Below are 27,912 nucleotides of genomic sequence, written 5' to 3' on the forward strand. Positions count from 1 at the left end.
CTTGGGATCCAATCCATCCGCTCCAGGTCTCCTCCATCTTTCGGCTCCTCCCTCCTTCCCAGGCACCTTCTCTCGGTTTTCCAACGCCCTGTCCGTTCGTCTCGTGGTCTGTATAACATCCAGACTGTCCCCTTCTCACTCTCGCCAGGCCATCCTCTCAAGCCCTCCCTGGGATCTTCTCCCCCCATCCCCCCACCCTCCCTCTCAGACTGTCAGTGCCATCCTTCAGTGCCTATCCACTGCAGACCCTCCTGAGCGTGCCAGGTGTCAGGCGAAGCCAGGGTCGGACTCTATTCCCGGGTTTTCCCTGCAGGTAACAAATAGAACCAAGGCTTCCAAGGAGGGTTCGTCCCCTTCGGGACAGCCATGGTCTGAACAAATACCTGCTCATTCAAGATTGGTTAGGCGAAAGAGAGGTTGGCTCGCGCTTCTCTCCATGAGATTGGAACCCTCACAGACGCTTCCTTCGGTTTCGCGCTTCCTTCGACTCGCCCTCACCCCTTCTCTTACCAGCTCTTCACTGTTTCGGCACCCGCTCGTGTGGGCCGTGGTTGCCCTCAGTGCCTTGCCACTGCAGCGGCACCGAGGGGGTTTGCATGGTGTAGGGCTGACGTGCTGCGCTGGGCAGAGCAGGGGGCCGCAGGCACCGACTGGCCCTATCCCAGCGACCTTCAACACCAGACTTCGGGAGCGATCGGCGCTGGCGCGACTTCCGGGCGTCTGCCTCTGGTCGGCCTTGGCGGGTGAAAGTCATGCCTCCGTCTCGCCTGCTCCGTGGGCGCCTGCTCGGCCTGACACCATCCTCTCAGCGCCTCGCTCCCTGCCCGCCTCCTCGGCGGCTGACAGGCGCGGCGGGCCTCCTCATCAGACTCGGCCATCATGTCGGCCGCTGGCCGCTGCACGCGCTCAGCGGTCACCCCGTCGCCTCCCGTCCTCATCGGCTGGGTCACGTACGACCGCACCGACCCGCTCGCGACCACGTGGTCACTCGTCCGACCGCCCGCGCTGACTGGTCTCTCGACCGGTGTGCGACTCACGAGCGTCTGCCACCCTCGCGCTCCGTCCGCCGACACCGTCCGTGCACCGCGCTGGCGCTGGGCCCCTCGTCACCTCTGGGTCCCGGTTGGGGCTCCACCTGGCGCCAGAGGCGCGCCGCCTCGGTCAGCTGCGCGCTCTCACTCGCTCTCCACCTGGGTCCGGCCGTCGCTCTGGGCCTCTGCTGCCTGCGCGATCCGCCTGGCACATCAATGTCCACTGGCTCCGGGCACCCGTTTGCATAGCACTAGCCTGTAGACAAGGCAAGGACAAACACGGGACAAGCGGCCAGGGCGATCCGTCTCCTCTCTCATTCACCTGAGCCCTGCTCTGCTCGTCCGCAGGTCCTTTCTGCTCCCGACGGACTTCCTCTCTCTCTCTCTGGGTCGGCAGGTCGTCCGCTCGATCGACGTGCGTGTGTTTCTCCCAGGCCCGTGGGCCTCTCTCGGTCGTCTCTCTCCGCCTCTCCGGCGCCTCAGGCGCCTCCTCCCAGTCGTTTCCAAGGAGGGTCGGTCGTCGCCGACTGTCTTCTCAGCCTCAGGCCCCTCCAGGCTCACCTCCTGGCGTGCGCCTCCTTCCGGCACTCGCTCATCCTCTGTCGCTCTCTCCTCCTCCTTCCGCACCCTCCTCCTCTGCTCCCCAAACCCTGGTGCAGCATTGGTACAGTGCTCCAGAAGCCGGAGCCATCTGAGCACTCACCCTCCCGTGGTCTGCTCCTCCCTCCCATGACTCGGCGCCCTCTCTCCACTCAATCTGCAATCTCATCATCTTCCACCGGTTGCCAGACTCCTTCACCCAGGACTGGTTCCTCCATGTTACACCCTGGTTCCTCCTCTCTCATCCCCCACAGCCGCCATCCTCCTGGTACCTTGGTAACAGGGGAAGCACCCGCAGTGCACCTGGGGGTGAACACTGTTGGCTCCTGGGTACCCCCTCCCCAAGGTAAGAATTGGTTCGGCAGAGGAGACCAGAGGCTTGTGTACAGCGAGACCTCAAGCCAGTGTCTCTGGCGGACCATCCCCCTTCTACCTGTGGTCCCGTCCTTCCTGGCAGCAAGTCTGGCTCTTTGACTTGAGCCTCATCGCTGTCGCCCGCCCCGGTCCGGCCTTTCGGACCGGGGTCTCACGCCGCCAGCATTGAGGCCCTCCTCCGCTTCTCCGCTCCAGTGCTCTCCTAACGCCGACCTCCCGCCCTCCCTCGCCTACACCCTGACTCCGTCCTACCTAGACCCTCGCCGGCCTTCTCCTACCTCCTATCGCCCGGCGCTCTCTCTCCCTCTCCTCTTCCTCGCCCTTAAGGTCCTCCTTCCCTTCCACGCCCGGCAAGTCATCCCTCCCGGTACCGGCCCTGACCGCGAGCCTTTCCCCTCTCCTATACCGCTCAGCACGGCGTTCCGCAGCTCTTCCTCGCCCTTCCGTGCCGCCCTCGGCCATTGGCCTTCCGCTCCCAACCCAGCCTTCCATCGACGCTGGCAGCCGATCACAAGCGCCGGTCTCGGCTTTCAGCGTCAGCCTCCTCCTCCTCCGCATGTCATGATCCGCCCTAACCGACATCCTCCCTGGCCCCATCCGCGGAGCCCCGTTCCGCGGGCGCTCGCGCTCTGCCTCCGCGACTCACAGCCTCATCAACGCATCAGCGACCTAGCCCATCAAATCCGTCGCTCCAATCCACCGCCAGCTCACCGAGACGCATGCGACGCCCGCCACTCACCTCTGGCCTTCTGCTACCTGTTTACACTCCAGCAGTCTCACTCCTAGAGCACGCTTCACCTTGCAGAGCGGTCACCTCAACGCCTCACTCCTCCTCCACGACCTAAGAAGGTAAGTCTAACCCACTGGCGGCCTAGGCTCGAGCAGTTCCACCATCAATAGATCCAGAGCGGTCCCTCCCCTCCCTTAAAGGCCAGCAGTAAGAGCCTGGAATCCGACGGGCGGCCCGCGGTTACTCTGCTGCGCCAAGAAGAAAAAAGAACTTAAAAGGCGTCCGGCCCTGGGTGAGGGAATGGATTGGTTCTCCAAGGCCAGAGCAGCCGGCCTGTACTCACCTGTAGTACGCCGGCGCTGCGAACTGAGCAGCGGGCGATGGCCGACTGGGATAAGCTTTTGACTCCAGGGATCTGTATTTGTTTCCCCCTCCAGAGCTTGTTTGACAATAAATTTGATGACATCTTTGGCAGTTCGTTCAGTAACGATCCTTTCAACTTCAGCGGTCAGAATGGGATGAACAAGGATGACAAGTGAGTGCTGGCTCAGGGGCCCCATAGCTGCTGGTGGGGCGTGTTCAGTGTCAGGGGAAGGAGCTGTGAATGCGGAGGCAGGGTGCAGGCCAGTTCTGTGGGGAAGGCCTGGGCCTCCCTTGGAAAGGGCACCCCGGGGTTGACTGGTGAGGGCTCTCCCGCTCTGGGGTTCATCTGTGAAGGGCGCTGAGCGGCAGGCTGAGCGCTCTGACTGGGCTGGCTCTGTGATAGGAGCTGGATGCCTGGCCGTAGGCTGGAACCTGGGCAAGGAGCTGAAGCACATAATCAGCAGCTGGCAATGGCCCCTGCACTTAGCGCAGCGTAGCCTCGGGCAGCTCCTTGTGGTGTTACCGGCAAGGAAAGGCTCCTCCAGCCCCAGACACTTGCCCCTGCGAGCTGCCAGTCAGCAGGGGCGGGACCTCGGTGGGTCATTTAGGAACAGCCCTGGGGTCCATCCAGCCCAGTATCCTGTCTCTGACAAGGCACAGCTCCAGCTGCTGCAAAGGCTAAAACCCTGCAGGGGGCAGTGATGGGATAAGCTGCCCCTAGGGGAGATTCTCTCCTAACCCCGGTAGTTAGATCTGCCCATGCCCTGAAGCAGGAGGGCTGAGATCCTTTCCAGAGCTCTTGTTCGTGTTTACAGCTCTTCTCTGTATTCACGTAACGGTCCAACCCTGTTTAGCTCTTGCCTTCAGTTCCATCTTATGGCGGTGAGTTCCACAGGCTAACAGTGCATTGGAGGACAATATACTTCCTTTGGACAGTTCTGAATTGGCCACCTTTCAGCTCCATTGAATGCCCCTGGGCTCTTGTGTTATGAGACCCAGGGAATAAAAGATCCCAGTCTCCCTCCTCTAGACCAGTGGTTTTCAACCTGTGCTCCGCGGACCCCCGAGGGTCCACAGACTGTCTGAGATTTCCAAAGGGGTCGGCACCTCCATTCGGAATGTGTTAGGTTGAAAACCAGTGTTCTAGACCATTCATTACTTTGTATCCCCCCATCCTGTCCTCTCTGAACTGTCTCTTTCTAAGGCAAACAATCCCGTCCTTCCCCTCTCGCTCGCTATGAGAGTTCCAGGCTCCTGACCATTGCTTGTCCCTGAACCCCCTCTTCTGCTGCTGCACGCAGGATCCCAGGGGAGGGCACCCCTGGGTTCATGTATTGGCCTCGTAATATCTTTGGTGTAATTCCCATCTGATCTCCAAACCTCCTCTGCGCGGGGTGGCAGGGGCATGGGCTAACGGACACAGCACGGAGGAAGCAACTGGTGCCGTTCTCCTTGCCAGGGACCGGTTGATCGAGCAGCTGTACCAGGAGATCAGTGCGCTGAAGGAGGAGCTGGAGAACTTCAAGGCAGAGGTGAGCGTGTAGCGCGTATTATTCACGGTAACACAGTATGCAGGCTGTGCCCTCTGCGGCCCGTGACGTGCAGATCTGGGACCTCAGTGGTGTGGTCGCTGCGTCTCAGGGCAGGCTCAGAGCTGTTAGCCCGTACGTTGGATGGGAAACACGCAGGGCATATGCTGGGTCACACTGAACCAGGGGCCCAGCCTGGCTCTAGGGAGCACTGAGCTCCAGAGATGCCACCTTTCCAAGACGCTGAGGCTGTTACTCTGTGCCCAGGGCCTGCGCCAGGGATGGTATTTCTGCTCTCCCACCTTAGGGAGGAGCTAGGTTTCCTCATTGACCCAGGGATACCAGTGCTGTCAAGTGATAGCTGCTTAGACAACTGCCAGTCAGGCACTGGCTTATGCTGAGTTGTCAAGGATGAATCCCCACTGTGGCACTTCGAGTGCAGAAGGTGGGGGCCCACAACTGGTGTTGTTCTCCTTGCTGGGGGCCTGCAAGGATTTTAAAAATTAATACTGGCCCCTCCAGGCTTGTATTAAACTCCCAAGATTACAGCTTTTCTCTGACCTTGGCTTGGTAAGAGGTGCCACCACCCAAATGCAAAAAAACCCCTTTGAACCCAGGAAGGAACACTTGGGAATTCTTCCCTGTGGGGTACCCTCAAGCCCCCCCTTCCCCCCCCACACACACACACTGGGGAAGAGCTGAGAAAGAAAACAAAGGAAATTACCTGTGGCTACCAGCTAATCAAACAACATGCACAAACCTCTTAGGACACCAAAAATCCAAATCCTGTTCTTAAAAAAAAGTAAATTTTATTAAAAACAAAAAGGAAGAAAATACATCTGGAACTTGGGCTTTTGCTAGATTTTAGAAGAGCAATTCCAAAAATTAAGCACCCAAAAGAGCTTTCTTGGGGGTTCAGCTTAAAGGTTACAAGCAAACAAAAGCATCTGGGGTTAGCACAAAGGAGATCCACAAGCCAAAATAAGAACTAAACCCGATCACTAAACATTCTAACTAAACACTCCCTCTTCAGATAATTTCTCCTAGGTATGGAAGATGAATTTTCATCCCTGGTTCAAACCTTACACAGCATTGCTGCTCCATCCCTGCAGCCCAGAGAACAACAGACAAGGGGAAAGTTTCTTTCCCAGTTTTAAAAGTTCTACCTTCCCATTGGCTCTTTTGGTGAGGTGCCCACTCCTTGTCTTTTACCTGGTGGCTTGTTAACCCTTTCCAGGTAAAGCAAGCAGAGAATAGACACCAAGAGGGATTTTGCAGCTAACTGGCTGGCTGGGTGGGTGTCCATAAGGGAGCTCCCCCCTTCACTTATTACACGAGTGCTGTTGTTTTATAACTCACCACAGAATCCCTGCGTGCTGAGTGGCTAGTGCTTTTGTTAATGGGTTTCTTAGGCATTATGGGTCTTGGGCACTTTGATTGGCTGGCCCAGGTCTAATTGGCTACAGCGGTGTAAGAGCTGTGTTTCAGACTGCCCCTGCAAAGGGCAGCTGGGGCTAGGAGGGTGTTTGACCCACCCTGGCCCACCTCTCCCCCTTGGTAACCTGCAGAGCCATCGCCTAGGGGTGCAGCTGAGGGGACGGATCAGCGAGCTGGAGGCAGAGCTAGCGGAGCAGCAGCACCTCAAGCAGCAGGCCCTGGACGAGAGCGATTTCCTGCGCACCGAGCTGGAGGAGCTGAAGAAGCAGTGGGAGGATACTGAGAAAGCACAGAGGAGCCTGACAGAGATTGAGAGTGAGGAGAGACCTCTGCTCTGCTTCGGGGGCTGCCCCCGGAGTCCCCAGCCCAGCCTCTTCTGCAGGGTTGGCTGTAGGGGGAGCTTGCAGCTACTCCAGCCTCAGCCTCTATCAACGGGGAGTGGGACAGGCTGGCTGTGGGGCGGAGCTCCAGGCCATCCAGTCCCAGGCTCCCTCAGCAGGGGGTGCTGTAGGGGGGCAGGCTGGCTGTGGGGCGGAGCTCCAGGCCATCCAGTCCCAGGCTCCCTCAGCAGGGGGTTTTATAGGGGGCAGGCTGGCTGTGGGGCGGAGCTCCAGGCCATCCAGTCCCAGGCTCCCTCAGCAGGGGGTTTTATAGGGGGCAGGCTGGCTGTGGGGCGGAGCTCCAGGCCATCCAGTCCCGGGCTCCCTCAGCAGGGGGTGCTCTAGGGGGCAGGCTGGCTGTGGGCGGAGCTCCAGGCCGTCCAGTCCCGGGCTCCTCAGCAGGGGGCTCTGTGGAGACCCATGTTTCACAGCTGGAATGGCTGTAGGAATGGGGTGACTCATTTGTCCCAGAGAGATGGGATTTTCCTTGGGAGACGTCCTTGCCACGCGTGTCCCCAGGCTGCTCACCCCGTGTGTGTCTGTGTTGCAGGGAAGGCGCAGGCTAACGAGCAGCGGTACACCAAGCTGAAGGAGAAGTACAGCGAGCTGGTGCAGAACCATGCTGACCTGCTGCGCAAGGTAGGGCCCAGCTCCTCTCTCCTTCATTCCACCCCTGCCAAGCCTCCTGCCGGCTTTGGGTCAGTTCCCCTGCCCAGGAGTAGCAGGGATCTGCCACTGTAGGCCCATGGGCCATCATGCCCTGTGGAGAGCCAGCTCTGCTGTTATTCTGGAGGCTAGTGGGCAAAGATCCCCCGTGGGGAATCCCCTCCCCCTGCATCACACCAGGGAACAGGCTTGTGCTCTAAGAGCAGGATGGGGTAGAGGTGAGGCATCAGCCCTGTCCAGTGGCTGGGTGGGTGACGAGCAGGGGCTGACGCAGCTGACGAGTTCTTGCCAATGTTCCCCAGAACGCAGAGGTCACCAAGCAGGTAACGGTAGCCAGACAGGCCCAAGGCGATGTGGAGCGGGAGAAGAAAGAGTTAGAGGACTCCTTCCAGCGCGTGAGTGAGCAGGCCCAGAGGAAGGTGAGTCCGAGTGTGCAGAGCGGAGCAGGGAAGGCCTGGAGCGTGGGGGTGTCAGCTGGGGGTGCTGGGTGGGTTAGAGCCCAGCGTGAGGGAGTCCGTACAGTAGACAGGTCTACAGCGTTGTGCCCGCGGGACGGTACAAGCGAGGAGTGAGGGGAGAAGGCTGCAGATTGGTGATGTGATCAGATCCTGAGCTCTCAGCTAAGGTCTGCAGTGGGTAACAAACAGCCCAGGGGCAGGGAGTGCCACCCTGTGATGCGCACACTCAAGGGTTACTTCTGCTCTGTCTGCAGACTCAGGAACAGACAGATGTCTTGGAAACCTTGAAGAGAGAGCTCACAGCCAGCAAGCAGGAGCTGCAGGCCCTACAAAGCACCCTGCAATCCAGTTTGCAGGTGAGCGCGTGCTTCCCGCAGTGAGATCTCCTCCTCTGAGACTCGGTCCGGCCCCACGCCCTGGCTGGAAGCGTGCTGCTGGTGGAGCAGCAGCGTGAGTGGGTATCTACTGGCAAGTCTGGCTGTGCTCTCCCTGCCAGAGGGACGGGCTGTCACACTGCGCTGGGAGCAGTGCCAGCATCGTGGGCGGCAGAAACTCGCTGACCCAGCACACCGGGCTCTGAGGTGGTTTAATTTTGGAATATAGTAGGGGAGGAGGGATCCCAGAATGAGGGCACTTGGTCCACCCTCATTTTTTCTCTCCTCGTTCCTCCCTCTGTTCCCTTTGCCCTGCAGTCGGAAGCAGAGCGTAGCACCAGGACAGCAGGCCTGGAGCAGGAGAGGGACACCCTGGTGGTGGCAGTGACCCAGCGCAGCCAGGAGGTGGCGGCATTGCAGGCCGAGCTGCAGCAGCTGAAGGACGCTCTAGACAGCGAGAAGGAGAGCAGCAGTAAATCGCTGGAGACGCTGCAGACCCGGCTGGGAGAGAAGGTACAGTACTCCTGTCTGCCAGTCTGGGGGTGCCCGAGGTGGACAGCAACATCCCGAGCACCCAGGGCCCCCTGACTTCACCCAGCGCAGTGACAGGAGTCCAAGGGCAGCTCTTGTGTGAAAAGCGGTAAAGCTCATGCCCTGGAGCTGCGATCTGCAGAGGCTGCATGTCCCAGCATGCCGTGCGGTTGGACTCCTCCTTGCTTGGTTGCTCGGGTTAAGATGGAGCATTGCGCTCTAGGAACTGATAGCCCCAAAACTGTTCTTCCTTAAATGCAAAGATATGGGGAACACCCCATGGGTGTGGCGTTTTGGTCCCCCTCTGCCCCCTTTCCTCCTGCTGGAACTTGGAAGGAACTGGGGCCAGAGCAGCCAGGGATGGCCCTTGCTCTTTCGATTACATGGCTCTGGCGTGTCAGTGGCCTTGCCGTTCTTGCCCAGAGCCTCCTGGGTGCCAGGGTGGCCTGGCTGGGGCTTGGGAAGGCCCTGAGCTCTCTCTCCTCTGTCTGTCCCTCAGGAGAGCCGTGAGCAGGCCCTCCAGCAGCGGCTCCTGGACGAGCAGTTTGCCTTGCTGCAGTGCACGGTGCAGGAGGCAGAGCAGATGGTGCAGGACTCCCTGAACCGACTTGATGACCCCGCCCACATCAGCTGCACGAGCTCTGCAGGTATGGCCTAGCTGCCCTGCCATCAGGGTTGGGCTGGCTTCTCCCTCTGCGCTGGGTGTATCCAGCTGCCCTGATCTCCAGCTGCTCTCACACACGGCGTGAAAGCTCTTATAAATGAGGGTTGGGTGCCACTCAGGGAGCACCGGCCTGGAATTCAGTCACAGCGTTTGGCTAGCCACTTGCCTCCCCTAGGGGCTGCTGAGGAGAAAGCCTCGGGACTGCTCCCAGGCAGCTGAGCTGGCCCAGAGCTAGTGCCACTGACTGCAGCTTCCAGGGTCATAACCCCACTCACCCTCACCCAGGCGGTGCTTGGCCAGTGGCAAGTATTTCAGGGGTATCTCACCAAGTGTTCCATAGCTCTGGAGTTGCACTAGAGTGTGTGCGCACTCCTTGGGGTTTCCCAAGGAATTATTTGCTGTCCCTCCCTAAAATCTTCAGCACAGATGAGTGCAAAGGCTACTCCTGGGGTAATTCTGCACCTCGGCGTGTGTGCAGAATTCATGTTCCCTGCAGATTTCTTTGCTTCCCCGCAGAAAAATGACTTTGACAGGGAAGCAAAGGGAAGCTGCAAGAGCAGTCATGCCCCACTCCCTAGCTATACAGGTACATTGTTTCAGGCACCGGGAGCAGCTGGCCAAGAGGTAAATCACCACAGGGCTGGGGACACCCCAGCCAGTGGCTCCTACACTGAGCTGAGATCAGCTGCTAGTCTCAGCTGGGCTGGAAGCAGGACAGGACGAGACTTCCTCTTCCCCTGCAAGGAGTGGCTGGGGCTGTGTCAGACCCATCCCCAGAAACCTCTCCCAGCTCCAGGAAGCTCAGCATCTTCCCATTTGCTGCCCACATCGCTCCTCAGCTGCAGGGGGAGGGGTCACTGTATGGGGAGCTGCTCCCCTATGCATCTGAACCTCCCCTACCTTGGTGGGTCCTGTGCTTATTTGGCAGATTTGCTCACCTCAGTGATCTTCCCCACAGTCTGGGTCAACTCCTCCTGTGTCTGATCAGGAGTTGGGAGGTTTGGGGGGAACCCAGGCCCGTCCTCTACTCCGGGTTCCAGCCCACGGCCCTGTGGACTGCAGCTGTCTATAGTGCCTCCTGGAACAGCCGCCTGACAGCTACAACTCCCTGAGCTGCTTCCCCATGGCCGCCTCCAAACACCTTCTTTATCCTCACCACAGGACCTTCCTCCTGGTGTCTGATGACGCTTGTACTCCTCAGTCCTCCAGCAGCACAGCCTGTCACTCTCCGCTCCTGGTGCCTCTTGCTCCTAGCTCCTCACACGCACTTCCTCTCCTCTGGCTCCCCCCTGCCTGACTGGAGTGAGCTCCTTCTTAAACCCAGGTGCCCTGATTAGCCTGCCTTGATTGGCTGCAGGGGATCTAATCAGCCTGTTGGCCTTAATTGGTTCTAGCAGGTTCCTGATTACTCTAGTGCAGCCCCTGCTCTGGTCACTCAGGGAACAGAAAACTGCTCATCCAGTGACCAGTATATTTGCCCTCTGCCAGACTCCTGTACCCCACTGGCCTGGGTCTGTCACACCAGACACCCCCGTCAAGCCTCACCCCGTACACCCAGAACCTCCCTAGCCCTCCATACCCGAACCCCACCCCACTGAACCTCAACCCCTGCATCTGGAGCCCCCCTGCACCCAGACCACCCCCCATTGAGCTCCCAGTACTCAAACCCTCACCCTGATGAGCCCCACCCCTCTGCACCACTGGGAGCCCCCCACATCCAGACCCCCACACCACTGACCCCCAGCTAGCTGCACCCAGACCCCCAGCACCCAGATCCCCCTGCAGAGACCCTCATACCTAGACCCTCTGCTGATCCCCAACCACCTTCACCTGGAAGCCTCTGCAGAGACCCATTGCCCCTGTGCCTGGAACCCCACCAACAAGCCTCTGTGCATCCAGATCCCCCCAAACCTAGACCCCCCATTGAGCTGCCTGCACCCAGATTGTCCCACATAGAATTTTCTCACCCCACACGTGGATCCCACCACACTGAGCCTCTCCACACTTGGTCCTGCCTGGTTGAGGCTGCCTGCCTCACACCTGGTACACCTGGCGCAGCGGGGCAGGACCCCAAGGTGTTTCTGGGGCAGGCCCAGGGCTTGTGCTGTGTCAGGGTTGGGTGCAGCCTCACCGCTGAGTCTGTGTCCCAGGGGTGGGGAGGCTGTAGGGTGATCTCCCATCTTCAGGCAGCCAGTGGCCTGTGCTCCCCACTGCCCTGCTGGAGCCTCCACATTTATTTATTGACAAATAAAACTTGCAGAATTTTAAAATACTGGGTGCGGAATTTGTAATGTGTTGGTGCAGAATGTGCTCAGGAGTAAAAGGAGGGGGAGGGGGCTCCAGCCCTAGTGTGGGGATTTGGCTGAGGGCAGAAATCGGGAGGCCAGGAGCAGGGGTGGGTTGGGGGCTCCCAGGAGCCCTTTGTTCATATTCTGCCCCAGCCTGCAGGGAAGGTTGGGGTGACCGCCCTTCCCGTGATGGAGTCCCCCCCCGCACCGCACTGGGGAGCCCTGTCAGAGGCGACAGCTCCTCAGGGCTCGCAGTAACTCTTCTGGAGAGCAAACGTTTGGCTTTGGAAAGGGCCCCAGTGCGCTGCAGTCCGGTATTCCCAGAGGTGGGCAGACTCCCTGCAGGGCCTTTCCCTTTGCCCTCGCTCTGGAGCGCCCACGCCGAGTGCTGTGCTGTGCTCTGCTCCGGCGGGGGCAGGAGCACAATGCAGCCAGCTGGAGCCGACTGGCCGTGCGGCGCTGCCTCCCTCTCCTCTGGTTTTCAGGGGGTTTCATTGTGTAACTGGGGATCGCAGAGCCCAGCCCCTCTGGGCAGCACGCTCCACTGCTCAGTCTGGGGGCTGCTTGTAACTCCGGGGCAGGCTCCCTGGGGCCGTGTTGGCAGCACACGGATGGGCAGGGGATGAGGCTGTGTGCAGCCCCAGACTCTGCGCAGGCCGCTGAGTTCCTTTGGGTCTCTCTTGTGTGTGCAGATTATCTCCTGTGCAGAACGTTGGCTGCCTCCGACTGCATAGAGCGGCTCCAGGGCGCGCATGGCAAATACCTTTCCAACCGCTCAGGTGAGAGAGCTGCGGGCTCACAGTGCACCTTCCTCTGCCCACCGTCGCCCAGGGCTGCTCGGGGCTGAGGAGTGCTGGCAGAGCGAACGGTGGGGGCTTCCACAGGGATCCCTCCAGACGATCCCACCCTCCCTCCTTCCAGACGTGCCAAGCCCCAGACCCCGCAGCCCACGGGCCAGCCGCCCCCCTTGGAGCCCTGCTCTCAGCGTGTCACACGATGCACTTGACCCTTCCCCCTTCCCGCAGCACCCAAGAAGCAAAGCAACAGCAGCCCTAGGATCCCCTGGCCACAGCAGGGCAGCAGCTAGCTCAGCTGCAGGGCAGACTGGGAAACTGAGTCGAGGGGGGCTGGGCTGTAGTTCCCGAAGCCAGGGCACAGCGAGGCCACATGCACTGGGGCTGCACACGCCCTCCGTGCCTGTACTGGCCTGACGCTGGCCAGCGTGTGCACACACGGCTGCTGCGGACATCGTCCTGGGAAGGGGATCTCTGAGCTGCAGCGAGTGAGCTCAGGGCTGGGTCTGCGCCTGCCTCTGGTGTCCGGAGGGAGTGAGGAACATACCTGCTCAGCTCCCTTTGAATCTGACTCTCAAACCTGTGAGTCTTGTTTGCCTGAGAGACTGAGAGGGCAGCGATGGGGCTGGTTGAACCGCTGAGGTGGCCGGTGACTTAGCAGGGGCCGTCTCCCCGTTCTGTCTCCTTTGCCCGCAGATGTAAGCAGCCTGCTGCCATGCGTGGCCCTGTTTGCCCATCTCATCAGCGACACCATCTTGCAGGGCAGCGCCACCTCCCACATGGTCCCTATGGAGCCTGCTGACCGTAAGTATCCCCGCCGGGGCAAGGGGCTGGGGCTGTTCCCGCTGGGCACTCCTGCCTTCCTCACCGGCTCTCGCCCGGCCTGCTTTCAGTGCTGTCGGAGATGTGTAAGCAGTGCGGGAGCGAGGCCCTGCGCTACCTTGGTGCCCTGAAAGACGAGGCCTCCCTGGGGGGCGCCGACTGCACCGCCGTCAGAAACTGCCTGAGCCGGATCAGCGCCCTCGGAGAGGTGAGAGGGCCGGGGGCTGGAACGAGCTGGAGGCAGGGGGGCCTGTCACGTACTGAGCGGCTGCGGCCTGGGACAGGGTCACAGGAGACTGACTGCTCCAGAGTGGGCAGCAAGCAGGGGCTTGGGAGGATCCCTCTGGGCGGGGGTGAGGGTCTCTGAGAGAGGCAGGAGATACAGTCCATGAGGGGAACTCCTGGGACAGGCGTCTGCCCTGCTCTGTTCCCCGTCCCCCTCTGACTTGGGGGGGCTGCCCTGGCAGGCTGGGGGCTGTGTCAGTGTGTGCGGCCTGCCTTTCAGCCCTCCGCTGCCCCTTCCTGCTCAGCCGTTCACTCTCCCGAGTTCTCCTCCCAGGAGCTTCGGCCCAAAGGCCTGGACGTTGAGCAGGAGGAGCTGGGGGACCTGGTGGACAAGGAGATGGCAGCTACGTCAGCAGCTGTCGAGACGGCCGTTGCCAGGATAGAGGTGAGTGGCTTGGGCGGGGGGACGGGAGGGGCTGTTCCTTGTGCGGCTTCACTCCCAGCAACCCCTGCTCCGAGGTGACTCAGACCAGCACCCCCAGGGTCACCAAAGCAACAGCCAGGGCCACACACACGCCACGGGGCAGGCTCCAGCCAGTCAGCAGCCCACACAGCAGCCGAAAGCTGCACCACCAGGAGCCTCCCAGACTCCTGCGTGTCTCGGAGCTGCACCCACTGGAGGTCGCTGACCAGCCAGGTGGTGTCAGAGGCTGGAATCTGGTATGTTCCCTTGTGGGCCCAGGCACCACAGGCTAATGCTGCACTGGCAGAATCGGAGCCATTGGAGGGCTGCTCCAGACCCATGTCCTGCCCCCCTCGAGCTCTGGGCAGGTGTGCAGCCCAGTGCCATCAGCTCAGGAGAGCGCTTGCAGGTCGAGCTGCAGGAGAGCAGTGGGGCGAGGGAATGCGGCTTGCAGGCCCTTGCCGTGGGCTCTCAGTCACACCGCCTGGAGCTGGTCCCCATGTGGGGTGATAGGGGAGCTGTGGGTGGCTTGAGGCTCTGCCTTGTCCTGTGTAACCGGGTGTCCGTGAGTTTCACAGCATGGCTCTGTCGCTCCAAACAGGATATGCTCAGCAAGTCTCGGGCTGGGGACACCGGGGTCAAGCTGGAGGTCAATGAGAGGTTAGTACAAAGCCAGGCTCTACCCCTGCCTGCTGTCTGCAGTCAGAGCGGCTCCATGGGCTGGTGCTGTGAGCACAGGAACTGCTGGGTTCTAATGCCGAGCCCACCACTGACTTGCGAGGGGACTGTCTGCCTGCCTGCCTCTGCAAACAGGGATTGCAGCCCTGGCCTGGCGCCCAGCGTGGCTGGGAGGGCTCCTGCCTGGGAAGCGCGGTGCAAGGGCTGATTCATGCTGAGCCACAGTCAGGCCATTAAAACGTCCCAGTCAAGCAGTGAAAGCAAAGGGAGATGCTACATACAACAGGAGGAACGGCCGGGGGAAGGGCCAGCGGTGCTTGCAATAAAGACAAAAGTGCTTGGGGTTTCCCACGACCTCGCTATGTTCCAGGGAAAGTGGGGAGGCTGTCGGGGGGAGCGTGCTCCCCCCACCCCGCAGGCCCACCGCCCTGGGTTGCAGCGCTGGTACCGCCGCGAGGCACACGGTATCCAAGCCCCGATGCCCACGCGGCCAGGCATGTAGCCACGATCTCGCGTCGCTGTTTGAGGGAGAGCCCTGTGTTTGCCGGCAGCACTGGCTGTGGGGGAGCTCCCCATGCAGGACACCAGAACAAGGCCTAGGCCCCCTCGACCCAATGGGGAATTGCACCCCAAGGGAACGAGCGCGCTCCCCAGAGCGCCTGCCGGCCGGAGCCCTTCTCACTTGCAGCGGGCTGAGGCCAGAGGGCACTGAGGAGCCTGTCGTGTAGGGAGGGTGACGTTGCTGGGTGCTCGCCCTCCGAGTGGGCGGTGCTTGGGAGAGCTGTGCCCAGCAGAGGAGCCCCATGGGCGCTGTCTTTCCTGCCAGTCTAGCTGCTGGGGGAGGGGGGTCTGTGGAGCCATGAGGGTGTGACTGGGAATTAGCTTCTTACCTAGTTGTAGAGATGTAGGACTGGAAGGTCTCTGGTGCAGCCCCCTGCACTGACCAGCCCTGACAGGGGTTTGTCCACCCTCCAGTGCTGGGGATTCCACTGCCTCCCTGGGAAGCCTGTGCCAGAGCTTAACCACCCGGAGAGGTAGAAAGATTTTCCTAATATCGAACCTAAGTCTCCCTGGCTGCAGATTAAGCCCGTTGCTTCTTTTCGTTCCTTCAGTGGATGGAGAATGACTGAGCACCGACCTCTATAGCAGCCCTTCATGTATTGGAAGAATGTATCAGGTCTGGAGTCTCCTTGTCTCCAGACTAAACACGCCCAGTTTCTAACCATTCCTCACACGTCAGGTTTTCTAAACCTTTGAGCATTTTTGTTACTGTCCTCTGGTCTCTCTCCAGTTTGTCCACATCTTTCCTGAAGCGCGGGGCCCAGACCTGGACTCAGTGTTCCAGCCGATGCCTCCCCAGTGCTGAGCAGAGAGGGAGAATTACCTCCTCAGTCTAACATACAACACCCCAGAATGATACTCGCCTTTTTCACAGCTCCGTCACATTACCTCCTATTCAGTTTGTGCTTCCCAGCAATCCTGCAGCCTAGCCAGTTAGTCCCCACTTTGCAGTTGTGTATTTGATTTTTCCTTCCCAAGTGCAGTACTTTGCACTTGCCCCTATTGAATTTCATCTTATTCATTTCAGATCAGTTCTCCATTTTGTTTTGAATTCTAAGCCTGTTGTCCAAGGCGCTTACAACCCCTCCCAGCCTGGTGTCCTCTGCAGGTTTTATAAGCTCTCCATTATCCAAGTCATTAATGCAGATATTGAATAGGACCAGACCCAGGACTGACCACTGCGGGACCCTGCTAGATATGCCCTCCAGTCTGACAGCGAACCATTGCTAACTACTCTTGGAGTACAGGCTTTCAACCAGTTGTGCACCCACCTTAGAGTAATTTCATCTAGACCACGTTTCTCTAGGTCACTGGTTCTCAACCTTTCCAGACTACTGTCCCCCTTTCAGGAGTCTGCTTTGTCCTGTAAAAGCAACAAAGAATCCTGTGGCACCTTATAGACTAACAGACGTTTTGCAGCATGAGCTTTCGTGGGTGAATACCCACTTCTTCGGATGCAAGTCTTGCATCCGAAGAAGTGGGTATTCACCCACGAAAGCTCATGCTTTCCCACAAAACGTCTGTTAGTCTATAAGGTGCCACAGGATTCTTTGTTGCTTTTACAGATCCAGACTAACACGGCTACCCCTCTGATGCTTTGTCCTGTGTACCCCAAGCTTCACTTCACTTAAAAACTACTTGCTTACAGAATCAGACAAAAATACAAGTGTCACAGCCACACCAGTACTGACAAATTGTTTACTTTCATCTTTTGTCCATATGAAATTCTAGTTTGCACTGACTTTGCTAGTGCTTTTTCTGTGGCCTGTTGTAAAACTAAGCAAATAACTAGATGAGCTGATGTATCTGGAATTCCTCTGCGTACCCCCAGGGGTATGTATGTTGAGAACCACTGGTCTAGTTTGCTTAGGAGAATGTCAGGTGGGACTGTAAAAAGCCTGACCCAAATCGAGATGTATCACATCTACTGCTTACCCCATCCCCATTAGGCCAGTAACCCTGTCAGAAAAGGACATTTGATTGGTTTGGCAGGATTTATCCATGCTGCCTACTCCTCATAATCCTAGTATCCTCTAGGCGCTTACAAATGGATTGTTTAATAATTTGTTCCAGTATCTGCCTAGGTATTGAAGTTAGGCTGACTGGTCTATAATCCCGCAGGTCCTCTTTGTTCCCCTTGTTAAAGCCAGATGCTATATTTGCCCTTCTCCACTCCTCAGGGGGCCTCTCCTCCAGGAGTTCTCGAAAATAATCCCGATGGTTCGACGATTGCTTCAGCTGTTTCCTCCAGTGCCCTAGGATGAATTTCATCAGGCTCTACCGACTTGATTACATCTAACTTAGCTAAATATTCTGTAGCTTGTTTGGTCCCTGGCTTCTCGCGAGCTGCCTTTCTCTCTTGCAGGATTCTGGGCTCCTGCACAGACCTGATGCAGGCTATCCAGGTGCTAGTCCTGGCTTCTAAGGACCTCCAGAGGGAGATTGTGGAGAGCGGAAGGGTGAGCAAGGCACTCGCTAGCACGCACCCCCTGGGAGAGCTGCTCCTGGCAGCCCTGTGTCAGTCATTCCGTGGCTAACACCAGCTCCCAGCCTTCTCTGGCAGCTGGGGCAGATTAGGATCTCCATAGTAGCTGGAGGCCACTGATTCAGAGGGCCAGAGAGAGGTGTGTCCTCAAGCTCGGGAGTGTGAGATCTGGGAGCGTGGGGCCAGCTACTGGAAGTGCGGGGCACCAGCCGCGAAGCCCAGAGGCACTTTCCAACATGGCCAGCTTCAGGCTCCAGCGACGTTTGGGAGGGATCCGGTTCCCAAAGAGTGAGGCCAAGACCTCTGCTGCGCCCGTCCGAGCCTGTCCCCGCCCTGAGCTGTGTGGGTCGGACCTGCCCTGCAGCTGCTTCCCCAGCCACGGGGGCGTTGAATGCAATTGAATGGAATGGCCCCAGAGCCAGCAGACACTTATCGTGAAGGGAGTGATGGGCACCTACAGTAGCAGCTGAAGCAGCTGGGGGCACCAGTGCCAGCCACTGGGAACCGCTGGCCTTGGACACCGTGGTCTTTCCATGGCTGGCAGCATCCTTCGGTTTGGGGCAAGGTTCCCCGGCTCCACTGAGTCTCCTGGTGTGAGTGGCAGTGGGGCGCTCAGGGCTGGGTCCTGAGGGTCTGGCAGACGACGTGCTGCTCTGAGCCAGGGCAGAGGCCTCCCCAGAGAAGCAAGTAGGGGTTTCGGAGAGGAGGCGATCCAGGGCTTGGGTGGCCAGGAGGGCCGAGGGCAAGAGGGGGAGCAGAACTGTAGGCCAGGTCAGAGAGCCAAAGGCTGTGAACCCCTCCCCGCTGCCCCGGGAGGGCTGCTGTCCGTGGAGTCCTCACTCCTGGGTCCGTGTGTCTGGGACATAACCCTGCCCGGGTTACTGCTCAGCTTCTTCCACAGACCTCCACCCTGGCTGCTCTGGGAGCTCCTGGCTCTTCCTCCTCCTCGACCATGGTGCTTCTCCCCAGCTGGTCACCATCCCCGCGGGCTAGGGACGAGGCAGGGCCAGAGCGACTGAGCTGCACCTGCCGCTCCCCAGCCTCCCGTGCGTGACCCTTGGGCCTTTCTGCTTTGACCGACAGGGCGCGGCCTCCCCCAAGGAGTTCTACGCCAGGAATTCCCGCTGGACGGAGGGCCTGATCTCCGCGTCCAAAGCCGTGGGCTGGGGAGCCACCGTCCTGGTGTAAGTGCCCGTTGGGGCAGCGGCGGCTTCGCATTGTGGGGCTGTGAGCGAGACACCCGGGGGTCTGAGATGGGCGGTGAATGTGTGATGTCTCTGGGAAGTGCAGTGCCAGTCCCCTGAGTCCTTCCCAAGAGTCTCCATGTGATGCCCAGTGAACCACTGCCAGAGAGCTGGGGACAGGCCTGTGCCCTGCCGGTGCCTCGGCTCTGGGGAGCCGAGTGCCACAGTGACATCCCCTTGCCCAGGCTGGTGAGAGCCTGGGTGTTTTGGTGGAGCTTGCACATTGGGGTCCCAGCCGCTCCATCTGCTGCCTTCCACAGTGACGCCGCTGACCTGGTGGTGCAAGGAAAAGGCAAATTCGAGGAGCTGATGGTGTGTTCTCATGAGATCGCGGCCAGCACTGCCCAGCTGGTGGCTGCCTCCAAGGTAGGAGCTTTGCCCAGCCGCTCTCCTCTGTATACAGCCTGGTCTTGTGTGGGGTGCCGGCTGGCCTGCCTGCTTGCAGTAGGGCAGCTCCAGTGGTGGGGGTGGGAGGAGTGGCCAGTTGGTACCCCTGTGGACTGTCCCCTGGTCAGCTCCCATGCTCAGAGCATGGATGCAGGAGCAAGCAAGTGAGAGCAGCAACCCCCCCTCCTCCCCCCCAAATTTGGCTACTCATTGTGTGCTAGCAGCACGACTCCTCCCCCTGGGGCAGGGGGAGGGGTAGCTCAGTGGTTTGAGCATTGGCCTGCTAAACCCAGGGCTGTGAGTTCAATCCTTGAGGGGGCCACTTAGGGATCTGGGGCAAAAATTGGTCCTGCTAGTGAAGGCAGGGGGCTGGACTCAATGACCTTTCAAGGTCCCTTCCAGTTCTAGGAGATTGGTATATCTCCAATTATTATTATTAGGGGGCGGGGCTGGCAGCATGACTCCTCCCACCCCCCAGGGGCAGGGTCCGGGGCTAGTGGCATGACTCCCACCCCTGGGGTGGGGCTAGCAGTACGACTCCTCCCCCTGGGGTGGCGGGGGCTAGCGATATGATTCCTCCCCCTGGGTGAGGGGCGGGGCTAGCGGCATAACTCCCAGCCCTGGGTGGGGAGTTAGCAGTACAAATCCCGTCCCCACACAATCCTTGCTCTTGGTGAGCCATGCACCTGTGCAAAGAGGAGGCTCTTTATGCCTCACACACACACACACCCCCACAGCTCAGTGCAGGCCTCGGTCTGGCCCTGCGTGCTAGCCACTGATGTGGCTTTCGGCTCCTGGCGGCCGTCGGCACACAGCACAGCTCCCGGAGCACTGTGTGTGCAGTGCTGTGATCACACGGCCCCTGGAGCCAGCCCAGCAGACGGGTTGTTTCCTCTCCTGGCCCGTCCCCTGCGTGAGGCGAGTGTGACCCTTCTCTTTGATCCGGCAGGTGAAAGCGGATAAGGACAGTGCTAACCTGGCCAGGCTCCGGCAGGCATCGCGAGGAGTCAACCAGGCCACTGCCGGGGTGGTGGCCTCCACCAAGTCAGGGAAGTCTCAGATTGAGGAGAAAGGTGAGTGCCAGGCCCATCTGGATGGGGAAATCTCTGCCCAGCTTCCCTAAAGGGCTCGTCACATCTCCAGCCGCTGTGCAGATCAGAGCCCCTCCCATTTCACTGTCTCCTTCTGTTCGCCCATGGGGCCCATCCTTCATCTCGGTGGGCTCATCTGTCGCTGGGGGGCCTGCGCGTCATTCTCAGCCCAGCCTCCGGGGGAGTCCCAGGCGCTGGGGAGCAGCTCCTAACGGGTACAACTTGTCTGGTCTTCCCCGCAGACAGTATGGACTTCTCCAGCATGACACTAACTCAGATCAAACGCCAGGAAATGGACTCACAGGTAGGGGCATCGTCTCTCAGGCTGGCTAACGTCTGCGCCATTGTTTCTGGCCTGTTCAGCATTAACGAGGGCGGGTTTAGCAGACAGACACACACGCTGCCGGGGAGCTGAGGGTGGCTCAGAGTGGGCTGGGGCCAGGACGGGGTGGGGATGGGGAGGCGTGCGGTGGGACAGAGGAGGCCCAGCTGCTGAGAAGGCGTTCCCCTTCCCCACTAGGTGCGAGTGTTGGAGCTGGAAAACCAGCTGCAGAAGGAGCGCCAGAAGCTGGGAGAACTCCGCAAGAAGCATTATAAGCTAGCGGGCGTGGCGGAGGGCTGGGATGAGGACGGTAAGTGCCAGGGGATGTGCGGGGCAGGGAAGTGTACAGGAAGCAGACCAGCTGGGAGGATTACCCTGGAGAAATCTGATACAAGCACGAAGCCAATGAGATGTGAGAGCCCAGGCAGCCGGAAAACTCCCGCCCCAGGATGCAGGGGTCAGGGATCGTTATCCCACAGTCGTCATGGAGGAAACTGAGGCAGAGAGGTTGTGGTTTGCCTAGGGCCACCCAAAGAGTCTGAGCTGGGAGTAGCTCCCAGGAGTGTCTGCGTCCCTTGCTTAACCCACTAGTCAGCACCGCGAAATTACACCACAAAACAGACTCCCGCTTGGGGTGCTGTGGGAGCTGGGCTAGGGCGACTCCTGGCTACTCCCTTCCAGCCTCTGCCAGCAGGGGGAGCTGTGGGGAGCGGGGCAGGAGCTGGCTGTGGGGGAGCTCGCGGCTACTCCCTTCCAGCCTCTGACACCCGGGGGAACTGTGGGGAGCGGGGCAGGAGCTGGCTGTGGGGGAGCTCGCGGCTACTCCCTTCCAGCCTCTGACACCGGGGGGCGCTGTGGGGAGCGGGGCAGGAGCTGGCTGTGGGAGACTCCCGGCTGCTCCAGTCCTGCCTCTGCCAGCAGGGGGCGCTGTGGGGAGCGGGTCAGGGACGGTGGCTGAGGAGACCGTGCATTTCCTCTGAGGAGGAGTCCCTAGGGCCTGGCAGGGATAGTATTTGTTCTCTCCCCAGTCCCAGGGCCCTCTGACCCTCTGTCCGCCCTTGCTGGCATCTCTCCCCCTCCAGCTGCAGAGTAGCTTCCCACACCTGAATCAGCGACCGACGGATGCCCCTTCAGTTGGCCCTGACCCAGCTTGGTGCAGCTCTTTCTGAAGATACAAACTAAACCGGTGCAAAATCCACCTTGAAGCACATGTCCTCTGCGTTCCCAAGGACCCTCCTCCAGCCGCCCGGCCGGGCAGCCGCTCCACCCTCGACTGGGCAAGTAGAAAGTGCGGAGGCCTGAAGTGCCCGGAGCAAGGCTCCCGCAGCCATGGCAGCGCCGCTCCCCATGGCCACGGGACACAGACTCTGCCCGCGTGTTTAGTGCAGCTGCGTTGGGTCCTGACTGTAAGCCTGGCTTCCTTCTTGCACAGACTCTGAACCGGTTTTGCCTCGGCGATACGAGCCAGGACGCACCCTGTGCCCTGGCGGCAGCAGCTCCGATCTGGCGGGGGGGGGCTGGGGCTTTCTGCCCCCACTGTGCTTCGCCAGCCCCCCGCCAGACGGCGCCTGTGTCACGCTGGGCAGGGCATGGAAATGCAGCCAAGCCGCTTCTCCTGCTGGCGAGGCTGGGCGGGCTCGGCTTGGTGCTGGGCACACTGCCCTCCCCACCCCCACGCTCCCTCTCCCACTTGCTGTTCTAAGCTGGCCCTGTGCAGCCGAGAGCCCGTGGGGGGCGTGCTGCACCCGGGGGGTGGACGACGAGTGCCTTTCACTGCTGGAAGAGGGCCAGCGTGCCACAATAACACCTCATCCGCGAGTGTCTTACTGCACTTGGAACGGGGCCGTCCCAGGGCAGCTGCCAGCGGAGCCCCAGCACGCAGTCCGGGGAGCCCTGGTCCCTTAAAGCCATGTGTTAGACACCCGGTGGGGGCTGGGCTGCCGAGGCGCTCCCCCAGGCAGAGAGCAGCGCCCGCCCCTGAGCCCCCGGTGACTCGGCCTGACGGCATGGGAGAGGGTCCGCTGTCAGCCCCAGCCCAGAGCAGGGAGCTGGTCCCTGGAGCAGATCACACTGTTAGTGCCAGCAATAAACCACTGACTGAGGTGCTTGGCCTGGCGCAAGCAGGAGGCGTCTTTCCGAGCTCCTGCCGCTCCATCGCAGCCTCTGCCTTTGCCAGCGGGGAGAGTTCCCCGGGCCGCCCCCGCGGGTAATACGCGGAGCTGCCCCACCGGCTCTGATCCCCACCCAGTGGGAAGGGGCACTGGGCCCCCGGGTACCCAGCTCACTGATCAGAGCAGCACGGCTGGTGCAGACTGCAGGCAGCTGGTGCTGGACGGACCCTCGGTGCTCTCCGCGGGCTGCTCTAGAATTTGGAACAAGCACGGTCCCCTTCACTGCCTCTGTGCCCTCCATGCTGGCGCACAGCTGGGCATCGTCTGGGCACTGTGAGCCCGCGGGGGCAGCCCATGGCCCGGAGAGCTGCTGGAGGGTTTGCTTGGGAAGCCAGGGATGGGAGCAGAGCCGCGACCCCTGGGAACGCCTGCCTTCCCTTCTAGACAGGGCAGAGGAGGCTGAAGCCGCTTGGTGGCCTGTGTCATTTCACCCCTTTCGAGGCAGCGAATCCAAAGGCTCCCTGCTGAACTCCTTGGGGAGCTCAGTGTGGGGGTCTGAGCTCATCCCTCCCTGGGAGCCCAGCCAGCTGCTCAGAACATGGCCACCTCATCTTTTCGATCCTCCCCCTCCCTGCTCAGGCAGCACCCGCCGGGAACGGAGGGGCAGTCTGCCCTCGCAGTAACACAACACCGTCCTGCTCTGCTCGGGGAGGGGGCTTTCGGGCGCTGCCTCTCAGCCAGTGCTGACAATACCCTCCCTGCTACCACCGTCGGGCAGTCCTGGGCTGCTTGTACCCAGCCGCCAGCCTGCACGGGGGCAGTTCATGCAAATCGCGACCGGTCTCATCCCCTGGGAATCGTACTGCAGTGAGATGTGGAGGCGAATTTGGCTTTGTGTGTGCGTGGCTGGTCCCCCTGTCCCTGACAGGACCCGTGGCTGCCCGGTGTGTGTGGCCGGTTCCCCTCCCCCTGCCAGGGCCAGGGGCTGCGGGTCGGTGCCCGGTTCCCCTCCCCCTGCCAGGGCCAGGGGCTGCGGGTCAGTGCCCGGTTCCCCTCCCCCTGCCAGGGCCAGGGGCTGTGGGTCGGTGCCCGGTGCACAGGGCCGGTTCCCCGGCCAGGGGCTGTGGGTTGGTGCCTGGTGCACAGGGCCGGTTCCCCTGCCGGGGCCGGGGCTGTGGGTCGGTGCCTGGTGCGTGTGGCCGGTTCCCCTGCCAGGGCCGGGGGCTGCGGGTCGGTGCCTGGTGCACAGGGCCGGTTCCCCTGCCAGGGCCGGGGGCTGTGGGTCGGTGCCTGGTGCGTGTGGCCGGTTCCCCTGACAGGGCCGGGGCTGTGGGTCGGTGCCCGGTGCGTGTGGCCGGTTCCCCTGACAGGGCCGGGGCTGTGGGTCGGTGCCCGGTGCGTGTGGCCGGTTCCCCTGACAGGGCCGGGGCTGTGGGTCGGTGCCCGGTGTGTGTGGCCGGTTCCCCTGACAGGGCCGGGGCTGTGGGTCGGTGCCCGGTGCGTGTGGCCGGTTCCCCTGACAGGGCCGGGGGCTGTGGGTTGGTGCCCGGTCTCACATGCCGCTGGCTGGGATGGGGTTGCCACCCAGTGTCTAATTTGAAAACCAGCTGGTTCAAGCAGTGGCGATAGTTGGGCCCGACTCAGACCTAGTCTGTGTCCAGCTCCGCGGAAGCCATTGCTGCCCCCCTCCCCCCGGGGCTGAGTCTGTCCCTGTGGGAAGTGGCTGTTACCCCTTGTCAGCAATGGCTGCAGCCGGGCCCTGGGGAAGGTCTAAGCCGGATCTGCACGGGAGGCCTGGGGACTTGGGAGCGGCGCTCTTACAGCCTGGCCAGTCAATCCGCCAGTCACCCGGCAGCGCTGGCCCCCTCTCTCAGGAGCCGGCCGGCCCAGCCGCCTCCAGCTAAGCTGCCAGCCGTGGCCCAGCCCAAGCCATAGCAGGACAAGCCGGGACAGCCCAGCCTCTGTCCACACTGGCTCTGGCGTGTGGCACCACGTGCCAGTCTGGGCGCCTGTTGTGCCCGTGTAGGAGAGAACGGAGCCCCGGCCTTCAGGCAGGCAGCATGTGGGTCTGTGGTGTTCACCACGTGGGCCCCCACGCGCCGGCCCCAGCCCCGGATCTCTGCTCTGAGCCACTAAACACTAACCCTTGCTCCTGGGGGAGCCCATGTGGTGCTATGGCCCTGCCCTGCCCGTAGGGCTTAGTGCCTGGTGCTTTCACTGCCTCCAAGTCAGCGTGATCCACGCCCGCCGCAGGCCGACAGCCTAAATGCAGCCCCGGCTCCAAGGAGCACCCTCGGCCTGCAACTACCTCCGAAGCAGTAGGAGCTGCAGCAGGCAGGCAGGGGGGCATGCTTACCCCCCCTTCCCCTGGGGCGGGGCGGGTCCCACCTGGGCAGCTCAACCCCAGCTACCTCAGCTCTCCAGGCTGGTGACACAGGGACAGAGCCGGGATAGAGGGGTTGGGGGAGGTGTGGGGCTGATGGAGGGGTTCTGGGCAATGGAGGAGGAGGGGGGCTGACGGGAGGGTTCTGGGGGATGGAGGGGGGTGCTGACGGGTTCTCAGCAGGAGAGAGGTGGGGGCTGATGGGAGGGGTTCTGGGGATGGAGGAGGAGGGGGCTGACAGAGGAGGGCTGACGGGAGGGGTTCTGGGGATGGAGGAGGAGGGGGCTGATGGGAGGGGTTCTTGGCAGGACAGAGGTGGGGGCAGATGGAGGGGTTCTGGGGATGGAGATGGAGGGGGCTGACGGGAGGGGTTCTGGGGATGGAGGAGGAGGGGGCTGAGGAGTGCTCAGCAGGAGAGGGGTGGGGGCAGATGGAGGGGTTCTGGGGATGGAGGAGATGGGGCTGATGGGAGGGGTTCTTGGCAGGACAGAGGTGGGGGCAGATGGAGGGGTTCTGGGGATGGAGGAGGAGGGGGCTGATGGAGGAGGGCTGACAGGAGGGGTTCTGGGGATGGAGGAGGAGGGGGCTGATGGGAGGGGTTCTTGGCAGGACAGAGGTGGGGGCAGATGGAGGGGTTCTGGGGATGGAGATGGAGGGGGCTGACGGGAGGGGTTCTGGGGATGGAGGAGGAGGGGGCTGAGGAGTGCTCAGCAGGAGAGGGGTGGGGGCAGATGGAGGGGTTCTGGGGATGGAGGAGATGGGGGCTGATGGGAGGGGTTCTTGGCAGGACAGAGGTGGGGGGCAGATGGAGTTCTGGGGGATGGAGGAGATGGGGGGCTGATGGGTTCTCGGCGGGATGGGGGCGGGGGGGCTCACAGGGATCTCGGATGAATCTTGGGGAAATCCAACGTTTGTTTCCAAGTGAAGTGACTTTTCCTCGTGTCTTTCTGAAGTGTCCCGAGCCCGGGTGACCGAGAGTCCCTGGGAGCAGGTCCCGGAGCAGCTGCCAGTTCACTGCGCCGTCTGGCCCGCACAGGGCTCGGGCAGCCAGCTGCTGCCAGCAGCGCTTTTAATGATTGTACGGAGGGAGGGTTCATGGTCTCAGATGGTGACTGTGTGTCTCTATTTTTAAATAAATCTTTCAGCCCAGCAGTGGCATTCGCTCTGCAGCGTCCTGTTCAGTTTGGGGTTCAACTGAAGTGGCTTGTTTGGGCTGCGCCGCATTTTCTGTGTGGTGTCACATGGGATATTATGGGCTGTTCTGCTCACCCCTGCTGAAAAAAATACAGCGAAAAAGGGGCTCTGTAGCCAGGCCTGCAGGTCGCTGGAGGGAGGCAGCGTGGCCTATAGGAGAGCGCACTGGTGTGACAGCAGGTGAATCACAGAACCCCCCTTGGGAGCTGCCCCCTGATGTGCCCAGACTACTACTGCCCCTGCTTTCCCTGCCAGCTCAGGACTCCAGCACCCTGTCCTGCTGCGCCAGACACACCCGTCTGCTCCAACACAGACCCAGGGTCTGAATTACCTGCCCCAAAGCTGCAGGGTTACCTGGAAGCAGCTCACAGACATGTTCCTGCCTTTAACACTCAGATGCCCAACTCCCACTGGGGTCTAAACCTAAATAAATCTGTTTTATGCAGGGTAAACTCATAACTTGTTTGCCCTCTATAACACTGAGAGAGAGAGCTGTGCGGCTGTTTGCTCCCCTGGATATTAATACACACTCTGAGTTAATTAATAATAAAAAGTGATGTTATTAAATACAGACAGTAGGATTTCAGTGGTTCCAAGTAGCAACAGCCAGAACAAAGTAAGTCACCAAGCAAAATAAAATAAAATGTGCAAATCTCTGTCTAATCAAACTGAATACAGCTAATCTCACCCTCAGAGATGCTTCAGTAAGATTTTTCCTCAGACTGGACAAAGGCCTGGGCACAATTCTTTCCCCTGGTCCAGCCCTTGTTCCAGCTCAGGCGGTAGCTAGGGGATTTCCCATGATGGCTGCCCCCTTTGTTCTGTTCCACCCATTTATATCTCTTTTGCATAAAGTGGGAATCCTTTGTCCCTCTGGGTTCACCGCCCTGTCTTCTCAATGGAAAAGCCCCAGGTTAAAGATGGATTCCAGTTCAGGTGACATGATCACATCACTGCAAGACTTCATTACCCACTTGCCAGCACACAGGTAAACAGGGAGACTTACAGGTAAAACACACCCATCTGCAGTCAATTGTCCTGGTTGTTGGGAGCCATCAAGATTCCAAAGCACCATTCATGGCCCACACTTTGCATAACTACAATAGGCCCTCAAGTTACGTTTCATATTTCTAGTCCCAGATACAAGAGTGATACATTCATACAAATAGGATGACCACACTCAGTAGACAATAAGCTTTGTAATGATACCTTACACAAGACCTTTTGAATGAAGCATGTTCCAGTTACATTATATTCACTCATTAGCGTCTCTTTATAAAACCATATAGACTGCAATGTCACAGCTGGCATTCGGGAGACCTGGGTTCTAGTCCTGGCTCTGCTGGGTGACCTTGAGCAAGTAACATCTTTGTGTCTCTGTGCCTCAGTTTCCCCATCTTTAAATGGGGATCAGGATTCTACCCTCCTTTGTAAAGCCCTGTGATCGCTGCAGATGAAAAGTCCTCGGTGAGAATAGTATCCAGCCCTTCCATAGCAGTTTTCATCCATAGATTGCAAAGGAAGTCAGTGTTAGCCCCATTGTACAGATGGGAAAACTGAGACACAGAGAGGGGGAGTGACTTGCCCAAGGTCACCCAGCAGGCCAGTGGCAGAGCTGAGCATTAAACTCAATTTCCTGAGTCCCAGTGTTTTGCCTACTAGGCCACACTGCCTCCCTAAGAAGTAGCCATTATGTTCCTGCCTGGCCCCCTCATTTTCTGAGCAC

General features: G+C 60.1%; 1 protein-coding gene across 4 annotated transcripts in view; it reads left to right on the top strand.

The window, feature by feature from the left end:
- The window catches only part of HIP1 (huntingtin interacting protein 1), a 145,606-nt gene extending 120,522 nt beyond the window's left edge, over positions 1 to 25,084 (top strand). For 3 of the 4 annotated variants that reach the window (XM_039507613.1, XM_039507614.1, XM_039507616.1), the window contains exons 12-31: positions 3,174 to 3,271; positions 4,559 to 4,631; positions 6,197 to 6,380; positions 6,996 to 7,084; positions 7,414 to 7,530; positions 7,824 to 7,925; positions 8,262 to 8,456; positions 8,974 to 9,121; positions 12,119 to 12,205; positions 12,917 to 13,024; positions 13,114 to 13,250; positions 13,602 to 13,712; positions 14,332 to 14,390; positions 17,335 to 17,428; positions 18,538 to 18,638; positions 18,959 to 19,064; positions 20,035 to 20,158; positions 20,419 to 20,480; positions 20,697 to 20,808; positions 21,581 to 25,083. In XM_039507613.1, coding sequence (XP_039363547.1) covers positions 3,174 to 3,271; positions 4,559 to 4,631; positions 6,197 to 6,380; positions 6,996 to 7,084; positions 7,414 to 7,530; positions 7,824 to 7,925; positions 8,262 to 8,456; positions 8,974 to 9,121; positions 12,119 to 12,205; positions 12,917 to 13,024; positions 13,114 to 13,250; positions 13,602 to 13,712; positions 14,332 to 14,390; positions 17,335 to 17,428; positions 18,538 to 18,638; positions 18,959 to 19,064; positions 20,035 to 20,158; positions 20,419 to 20,480; positions 20,697 to 20,808; positions 21,581 to 21,591 — 2,118 coding nt within the window. In that variant the 3' untranslated portion in view covers positions 21,592 to 25,083. Of the gene's footprint in view, positions 1 to 3,173; positions 3,272 to 4,558; positions 4,632 to 6,196; positions 6,381 to 6,995; positions 7,085 to 7,413; positions 7,531 to 7,823; positions 7,926 to 8,261; positions 8,457 to 8,973; positions 9,122 to 12,118; positions 12,206 to 12,916; positions 13,025 to 13,113; positions 13,251 to 13,601; positions 13,713 to 14,331; positions 14,391 to 17,334; positions 17,429 to 18,537; positions 18,639 to 18,958; positions 19,065 to 20,034; positions 20,159 to 20,418; positions 20,481 to 20,696; positions 20,809 to 21,580 lie in introns of all 4 variants that reach the window. The other variant, XM_039507615.1, reaches the window with a different exon arrangement.
- The last annotated feature ends 2,828 nt before the right edge of the window (positions 25,085 to 27,912 follow it).

This window comes from Mauremys reevesii, linkage group 20 (genome assembly GCF_016161935.1).
Source record: "Mauremys reevesii isolate NIE-2019 linkage group 20, ASM1616193v1, whole genome shotgun sequence".
NCBI classification, from domain to species: domain Eukaryota; kingdom Metazoa; phylum Chordata; order Testudines; family Geoemydidae; genus Mauremys; species Mauremys reevesii.